General features: G+C 47.2%; 1 protein-coding gene across 1 annotated transcript; it reads right to left on the reverse strand.

The window, feature by feature from the left end:
• Positions 1-2,330: 2,330 nt before the first annotated feature.
• Positions 2,331-6,875, reverse strand: NKX3-1 (NK3 homeobox 1). Its single transcript, XM_024747737.1, has 2 exons — positions 6,527-6,875; positions 2,331-5,291 (listed from the first exon to the last, which is right to left on the reverse strand). The coding sequence occupies exons 1-2, from the start codon at positions 6,831-6,833 to the stop codon at positions 4,873-4,875; spliced, it is 726 nt and encodes a 241-aa protein (XP_024603505.1). The 5' UTR covers positions 6,834-6,875; the 3' UTR covers positions 2,331-4,872.
• Between the last annotated feature and the right edge of the window lie 2,281 nt (positions 6,876-9,156).

Genomic DNA, 9,156 nt, shown 5'->3' on the forward strand with positions numbered 1-9,156 from the left:
ATCTCTCCTAAACCCCATATCAGGCCCAGAGCAAGTTCAGGAAATAAGTCCAGCCATGTCTGGAGCCTTTGTAGAGGTCAGAGGAGGACACACCACAGAGACTGAGGTTCTGCCTTCCCTTGCTGACTTTTGACGCGCTAGTCTGTCTGGGAAAGTTTGCACGAAGGCCAAGTCTATGGCTAAACTCGGAGCTCTTTATGTTCCAGGACTATCATTCCTGCCCCTTTTCTTGGGCAGTAAATAACTCTTGGCTTTGACAAACGAGCCCTGGTGACACATTGGTGATGGCTGCGGGCAGAGCAGAGTCTGGGTGTTTCTGCGCAGAACCTGGTACCCTAAGCCTAGTCTGACCCTCTTGACTCAGATTTCCTCATTACAAGGCATGGTGGTGACCGTGGCCCTGAGAGTGAGCGTGGCCAGGGTCTGGTGTCTTACAGTGAATTCCGTGGTGCTCCACCGAGGCCCCATACCGGGGAGACGCAGCCCCACAGCTGCTGGGAATGTTGACGGTAATGACTTATAGCTTGTCCCTTGGTGGCCAGAAAGGAATGCATCGTCCAAGGTTACTGCCTCTTTCAGGAGGTGGCCGATGCTGGGATACAAGTACCCGTCCTTTCCTCGATCTGGGACACATTGGCTTCGGGGCTTCTTAAAGTATCAGGTGAGGACTCAGTCATACCTGCCTTAGGAATCAGCTTCTCCTGCTCTTCAACTGTGCTGTCCTCACTTCCTCTTGGGTGTGTTTCCTGAGCTCACCCCAACAAACCTTCTGTGTGCAACTCTCCCTCACAGGGCACCCAAGCTAAGTGACTTTCTCTTCACAGCCACTGGTCCCTCAGAGGTCAGCTTTAAGACACAGGGTATTAACATCACCCCAGGAAAACGACTTGCTTTGTAGTTAGAAGGAAAACTTTTATCAGGTGCACATCTTTGACATTTATTTCCCCTTCTGGCAGCTATGGCCTTCCTAAGGAGGCCTGGGGAGGACCAGTGAGCCCTCCAGTGACAAAGCTGCGGTGACTCTAGAAATTTGCACCTGAAGTAACCTGAGAGACAGATTGAAAAGGAATTCTGAATCCCACAGACTCACTAAGGCGAGATGCTGGAATAAGACAGGTATGAGATTAGCAGAGACATTCTAGGAAAGTTGGAAAAGTGACAAGGAAGAGGAGGCAGGGGGCTTTCTTTAGAGATGGGAGATTTTTGTTCAATTTCCTGGATTACTTTTAATGGTTAAAGAAAATAATCCACATCTGTTAATTTACTGCAAGAGCTTTTGTAATTTGAGAGCCTTCCAAGGGAGGGGAGGATGACTGGAGATTTATGCAAAGAGCTAAATCTCATGATGTGAACATGCAACAAGAGGCCCCACCTGTGTGTACAATGTACTTAAAGGATTAGAGCAAACTTTGAAAATTATGATATGTTTTACCTACAGAAAGCAGCTTACCCTTTAAGCTTCTATTTCCTGGAAGGAGGTGGGAGGAAAGAAAACCATCAATTCTCTCAGGTAATCAGGTGAATGAGACACTCTGCTTGTGGGATTTAATGAAGGTTTAAGTGCAGGTGGATGAAGGATGTGTTATTGATATATTTTATTTTAAACCTATTTTCAATGCTTGCAATTCCAATTCCAAGGTGTTGCTTGCCAGAGGTCCATGTGCCCTGAATGAAGGTGACATTTTCAGGGAGATGCAGGAGCCAGGGAAGCAGTCGTCGCGTGAGGGGGTACTGGGTGTAGGAAGGGGAATTTTAAAAGAAGTGTTGCTGTGGTCCCCATGTTCCCTTCAGGGTCTTCAAGAAATTTAAGTAAATACCTGACATTCTCTAAACCAAAGGTATCCCTGGGCTAAAGCAGGCGATTATTAAATGACACAAACATTTCTTTCCACTCCATGTGACTAACCAGTAACGGAGGCCAGAGCATTTATAAAAGAATGACCAGGGCTTCCCTGGTGGCGCAGTGGTTGAGAGTCCGCCTGCCGATGCAGGGGACACGGGTTCGTGCCCCGGTCCGGGAGGATCCCACATGCCGCGGAGCGGCTGGGCCCGTGAGCCACGGCCGCTGAGCCTGCGCGTCCAGAGCCTGTGCTCCGCAGCGGGAGAGGCCACAACAGTGAGAGGCCCGCGTACCACACACACACACACAAAAAAAAGAATGACCATCCTCTGCTATCCACTAAGCTACTGCTTTTGCTTATTCAGTCTCCATAGCTTAGTCCGGCAGGCGAAGAGTGGGAGAACAGGGTAATCAGAAACACAGAAACTCAATAGAATTCAGTCTGTAGGAAGCAGAAAATCACACACAGATATGTCTAAAAATGACACGGTACTTTATTTAAAAAATACTCAGGTGTTGCAAAAAATACATAGAAATATAAAGTTTGGTCGGTGTACTTCACTAAACTTCAACTCACAGGTTTGTGTGTTACAGATTGGAGCAGAGTTTGTTATGCACGTGGAGAACCCAAACCGATTTATTAAACAGGATAGAAACAGGTTGTCTGGGTGAAGTGGTCCGGCGGGGTGGGGTACCCTCCAGTTTACCTATCAGATACGGATATACTGGCTCTTCAAAGGTTGTTCTACCAGTCTGGATATGGGTGAGTGACTAGTTCCAATGGGGGAAAAGCAAGATGGATTCACCAAACCAAAGAATTCTAAACAAAGACTTATTTTTTTCTTTCTGCAACACAATATACATCACAGTAAAATGTTTAATACTTGCAGGTTTGGGGGTTGAAAGGATTCAACACAGAGGGAGGGAGAGGAAGGGTACTGACCAGAGAGCGAGCACTGAACGCTTATCTTAAAAGATGTGTGAGAGGCAGAAAAGCAATTTAGGCTGCACTGCCTTCCATGCTCCCCTTTCTGTGTGGGCAACACGTGGCATCTCACCGTATTTCAACGTGGAGCTCAAACCATAGAAAATGGGACGAAACGAGCCAACTTTCTATCAACTTTGGCAGTTTTGCCACCAACAGCAAATTGGACCTTTTTAATAGGAGGAAATTGAAAGGTTTCTCATTGAACAGAATTAAGTAGTGGGATCAAGAGATTTCCAGGCCTCAGGGTACCTCATTAGCAACTGGCTTTTTTTCATTCCGATGTCTCCCCTCTCCCAGGTCACCTGAGATTATAGGATAAAAACAGAAGGGTGGCCAAACTTCTCCTGTGCCCACTTCCCATTCTTTCTGAAGTCACCAGGTGACTCATTTGCAGGGGGGGAACCTTTTTTTTTTTTTTAATAAGCACTAAACACAGTTCCTGAAGCATTTGGACAGTTTCATTGTTTGGTGATGGAAGCCGCAATAATGTGTTTTGAAAACTGTTTCTTTTTTCTTAGCTCCTTCCTGCAAAGTGCCATCAGCCCGGTCAGCTTGCTTAGGGGATGGGGCTTTCTAAGGTCCAGGCCCCTATTCTCCATGCTCCACCCCTGAGCCTTCAATTTCCACTAGACAGCTCTACGGGCGCCTGACCCTTCACTCTGCGTTGTATTCATCCTTGAGTGTGAAAGCTCGATACCTCTTACCTCCTCTGCCTGCAGGGATCCCAAAGGGTTCTCAGACTTTGAGCTGTAACAACAGAGCCACCAGAAAGTCCTATAAAAGCAGCAGTGACCTTCTGGAGCTGTCAAGTCTTTAAATAGGATTTGGGATTTAATGCTGTATATTTTTAAAGGAAAGACATAAGAATTGCTAGTTTTTTTAAAAAATGCATGTCTTTTAGCCAATTCAGAATCTGCTCCCCGCTACTTTTTTTAAACCCAGGAGAGATAAAACTTTGGGGGGGGGGGAAAGACCAGATCTCAGGCTAAATAAGGAAGGTGTATGTTAGGTGCAATCAGACTAAAAGAAGAACTTCAGTGGGTGACTTGTGGAAAGGGAACAAAAAATAAAAGAAAGGGGAAAGGAAGGAGCTTAAGGAATTACGTGATCTGTCATGGTGTAGTATGAATTACAGCCTGAAAACTCCAGGAGCCTTCTCATTCTGAATTCTCAGACCCAGAGCAAAAAGGTCAGAAGAGAATCTTTTACCTTTTGCTGATTTAAAAAAAAAAAATGCAATGCCCCCCAGCAGCATTGCGGAGACTCCCCCTTAGACCACTGTCTTGGACACGCAGAGATTCTTCTGGCCTGGGCCCACCTCCTACAGTAGAGTTCTGTTTATACAGCTTGTCTTAAGACCACAGTGAGTGCTTCTTGTTCTGCTTGGGCCACCCTGTAAATACTTAAGTCGGCGTATTATTTAAAAAGGAATAATAAAAAGCTTATATTTTCATCTCTTCCTACCCATCTCCATATCCCGTGCCAACCTGCGCTGAGCACGACAGGCTTCTCTGTGGGATTCTCCATTTCCCTCTCTCTTCCAGGGACAGAGAGAAACCTTGGTCATAGTCCAAGGCCAACGAGAGGCTTTTGACCTTCAGTTTAATTCAGTAGGTGACATCCTCTTATTAGCCATCCTTCCCCGCCCCCTCCCCCTTCGGGTGTGCTCTTTCAGAGTGGATGCTCAGTTACACAAGAGGGTGGAGTTGGAGGAAACAGAATCCTCGGAAGTGATGTGGACAGCTCCTAGAAAATCACCCAAAGTGCTAGAAACAGCACTTGGCTTTATCCCTTTCTACTTCAAGCAGGTCTCTAAAAAGCAAAAATGACCTACGTTCTGTGTTGGGGGAAGTATTTGGATACTAAATCATTCTGTGTCCCAGATCTTTCATTGGCCCACTAGTGAAGAATCTGGGATTTCCATGCAAACCTCCAACAGTTTTGGTCTCGTACCTCTTGCTGCTCCCTGACCCCGGGCCCTTTTGCCTTCCAGAGGGGCCACCTTGGGAAGGCAGTTCTTGATCGCTCGTGGTTGTCGGAGGCATTACCAGAAAGCTGGGCTCCAGCCTGCCAAGCAGTAAAGGTAGGGGTAGCAAGGGTAGGTGTTATGCATGGAGATGAGGGAGCCCCGCGAGAAGCCCTCCTCTTTCAGAGCTGGCAAGGAAGGATGCTTCTCCAGGTCTCCCAGGTCTGAGGTGAGCTGCTTCCGCTTGGTCTTATAGCGTCTGTTCTGGAACCATATTTTCACTTGGGTCTCCGTGAGCTTGAGGCTCTTGGCCAGGTGAGCCCTTTCGGGAGCTGACAGATACTTCTGGTGACTGAACTTCCTCTCCAACTCAACGACCTGATTGTGCGAGAAGGCGGCCCGGGAGCGCTTCTGTGGCTGCTTGGGGGCTGGGGGCAGGCTCGGTAAGGCGTCCCGAGTGTTTTCACAGTCCAACAGATAAGTCTCAAAGTGCCTATCTGGAAATGAGAGGGCAGAAGCAGGGATGGGAAGGAAAACGTTACATGTTAGCACGGAAGAGTACAGAATTCAATCCACCCTTATCTCTTCTGGTGAGTGAACAAACAGCCCACTGTCGGTTTAGACACATTGCACTTTTTTCACAGGACTAAGGAACTCTCTGAGTGGGGAGTGAATGCATATGTAGATTATGTGTTAGTTTTCTACTAGTCATCAAGTCCCCAAAGTAGGAGCAGTTAGTGCTAGAACTTCCTGCCGTATCATCCAGTAGAATGAAATAGGGATTCTGCATATGTCTTGAGGGGAAGCGGGAGCAGGGAGGCAGGAAAAACTCTGAGAAATAAGATACCCGGTAAAGTGGGCCCCAAAGGCACCCGGTGTTAACATCCGGGTGGCAAGAGAGGGCTTGTGTGGTAGGAAAGTTCATTCTCTGGCTTTAGTCCCCCCTTTTCTTTCCTCAACCAGCCGTTAGGATGCCTCATAAGAAGGGTGTCTATTGTATGGTGACGGCTGGTACCTAGACTTATCGTGGTGATCACTTTGTAGTGTGTACACATATCAAATTATTGTTTTGTACACCTGAAACTAATATAATTTTATGTATCAATTTTACCTCAGTTAAAAAAAAAACTGATGGGAAGGAAAGTAAGTCTACTTCTAAGCGTTCCGACGTTATAACTCCTGAAGACCAGAGGGGCTCCTAGACTTACTGTTTTATTGCCCGTGGGATTGGGAAGCGAAGGGCATCTTTGCTGGTCAAACCCTGATTTATTAATATTAATATGCTATTATCAATAACTTGTTATATGTTAATTGTCGTAACTGCCCAGAATTAATATGTGGCTGGCGCCGATCAAGGGTCGCACTGTGGCTGGGAGCGATGTTGGGGTTTCCTTCTGGGACACTGGACCACGGTGGGCGCTTCGTGCGCGCTCGCCTTTTGACCCCGGGGCGCGGAGAACCCGCTGCGCAGAGCACCTTGCCGGGAGAGTCAAGCCCAGTCTAAATCCTGCGCCGCCCTGACGCTGGGGTCACGGTTAATCTCCGAGGCGCGCCCGTGGCGGAGGCCGTGAGGTCCCTTCGCCCGTCGCCGCGGGGCCCCGCATCCCTGCAGCCGGAGCGCCGGAGGTCCACTTATCACCCGCCCTCACGCCCGTTCGGCCAGCGAACCGGCCCTCCTTTCCGGGAGGACCCACCCCGGCCCAGCCCGGCCTCCCCAACCTCGCCGGCATACCTGGCTCGGTCTCCGCCGGCTGCTCTGCCTCCCCGCGCGCAGCGCGGGGCCGGGCTCTCGGCTGGTCCTCCGGCTCCCCGGCGCCTCCTCTTCCTCCCTCGGGCTCCGGCTCAGGGTCTCGCCTCCGGTCAGGCTGGCGCGGGGGCTGCGGGCTGCCCGCGTGACCTCCGCGCCGATCAGCGCCTTCCCGCAGGATGTCCTGGATGAGGAAGGAGGTGAGCGGCTTGGACTGGGTGGGCGGCGCGGCCCGGGGGCTGCAGCTAGCTGCCCCCGCCTTCCCGGGCCGCGGCTCGGGAGTCCGAAGCATCCCCGAGGTTCGGCTCCGGCGCCCAGGCTCAGGCCCCTGCGGCTGCGCCCAGGCTGAGCTCGCCGCTCCGGCACCACTTTCACTTTCCGCGGCCCCGGGAACTTATAGCCTTAGGGGCGCGCCGCGCCGCCTTCCCATTGGCCGCTCGCCCGAACCGCGCGGCTGATTGGCCGCCCGCCGCTCCAGGTGAGGGTAAAGGGGAGTCCCTCGCACAGTCTGGGTTGTGTCTTTCATAGAGGATTTCTTCCGAAGTTCCTTCTTCTGCAGGATCCTGGCTCGCCTCCCTCCTCCCTACGTCGTTTTCCCAGGCTGGTAGAGAAAACCAAAGCGGGTCTCTTCTGCCCCAACTCACGATATGTTTAGCTGCTTCTGGGAAATCATGATGCAGAAGAGAAATACTCCATTTAGCTCTTAGAGATCGTTAAAGTGCCTTTACTCACAAAGAAATAGGTGGGGCAATTACCAGCATCCCACCTTACAGATGAGAGTTCTGGGTGCCCGTTGACAAGGAGACAATGGTAGCAAAGCTGGATCTACTAAACCTAAGTCTGTCAGAGAGACATGACAGGTAAGTGCAGTACCTGACCCCAGGCTGGATTCTGTACTGGACGTTATTGGGGCAATTGATGAAAGTGGAATAGGACCAATGGCTAAAAGCATTGAATCAGTGTTACATTTACGGAAATTGGTAACAGTATTGTGATTGTATAAAAGAATATTCTTCGGAAATAAACACTAAAGTATGTAGGGGCAAAGGCCCATGATGTATGTAACTTACCCTCAATTGGTTCAGAAACAATGACATAGATGGATAGATAGATTCCATATGATAAAGTTGAATGGGTTAAAATATTAATTGGTGAATCTAGAAAAAGGTTATACCAGTGTTCTTTTGAACTATCTTTATTTAAGCAACTTTCCTGTACGTCCTACTCTACGACACCTTTCATTCGACTGGAAACTTTTCAAAAAGATGGTATGTTGTATGTCTGGGGAGAAGGGAGAGGGAGTAGGTTATTGGAGATAAAGCAACTGCTAAAGAGAACCACCTTGTGTAATATGAATGAAGGTCTTTGGCAAAGATGGTTTTCTTCTCTCATTTTTTTCATTAAAATTTTTTGTACCATTTTCTTTTGAAATAGTTATAAATTCCCAGGAATTTGCAAAATCTGTACCCCTAACTTCCCCCAATGGTGACATATTATGTAACCGCAGTATAATATAAAAACCAGGAAATTGACATTGATACACACCATGAATTAGACTACAGACCTTATTTTATTGTCACCATTTAAAAGCCTGCGTTCATGTGTGTGTGCGTGCGTGTGTGTAGCTCAATGCAACTTTATCATGAGAGTAGATTCTTGTAAAGCCACAATCAAGATACAGAATTGCTGCATCACTGCAAAAGAACTCCTTGTGCTATCTCTTTGTATTTGTGTACCCAAACCCCTTCCCTCCATCACGGATCCCTGGTAACCAGTAATTTGTTCTCTGTCTCTATAATTTTACTATCTGGAGAATGTTCTATAAATGGAATCAAACGTGGTACAGTATGCAACCTTGTGGAATTGGGTTATTTTTTGCTAAGTATAATGCTTCTGAGGCTACTCAGACTGTTGCCTATATTAATATGAATACTTCTTAAAATTGCTGAGTGGTTTTCTACTGTACAGATCTGCCAGAGTTTGTTAACCGTCCACCCACCGACGGACAATTGATCTGTTTCCAGGGTTTTGTTTGTTTGCTTGTTTTGTTTTACTATTTTGAATGAAAGTCCTGTAGACATTCATGTACAGGTTTTTGTGTGAACACGAGTTTTCATTTCTCTGGGATAAATGTCCAGGAATGCAATCTCTGGGCTGTATGGTAATTGCATGTTTGGTTTTGTAAAAAACTGCCAAACTATCGTGGTTGTAGCATTTTTAGATTTCCGCCAGCAGTGTATGAGAGTTCCAGTTTCTCCACATCCTCATCAGCATTTGGTGTTATCATTATTTTTTATTTTAAGCATTCTAATAGGTGTGTAGTGATAGCTCGTTGTGGTTTTAATTTTAATTTGCATTTCCCAAATGGCTAGTGATATTGAACGTCTTTTCAGGTACTTCTTTACCATCCATGTCTCCTCTTTGGTGAAATATCTGTTCAATTCTTTTTGCTCATGTTATAATTGGATTTGGGGGGAGTTGCTGTTGAGTTTTGGTAGTTTTTTTTTAATATATATATTCTATATATGTCTTTGTTGAATATATGGTTTGCAAATATTTTCTCCTAGTCCATAGCTTGTCTTTCCATCTTTTTTTTTTTTTTTTTTTTTTTTTTA

This window comes from Neophocaena asiaeorientalis, unplaced genomic scaffold (assembly GCF_003031525.2).
Source record: "Neophocaena asiaeorientalis asiaeorientalis breed wild unplaced genomic scaffold, Neophocaena_asiaeorientalis_V1.1 scaffold429, whole genome shotgun sequence".
Lineage (NCBI taxonomy): Eukaryota > Metazoa > Chordata > Mammalia > Artiodactyla > Phocoenidae > Neophocaena > Neophocaena asiaeorientalis.

Excerpts from the sequence above, each read along its gene's own strand:
- NKX3-1 (XM_024747737.1), bottom strand. The coding sequence starts at position 6,833 with ATGCTTCGGACTCCCGAGCCGCGGCCCGGGAAGGCGGGGGCAGCTAGC. Across the intron at positions 5,292-6,526 it reads GCCGGCGGAGACCGAGCCAG|ATAGGCACTTTGAGACTTAT; the intron begins GTATGCCGGCGA and ends TCTCATTTCCAG.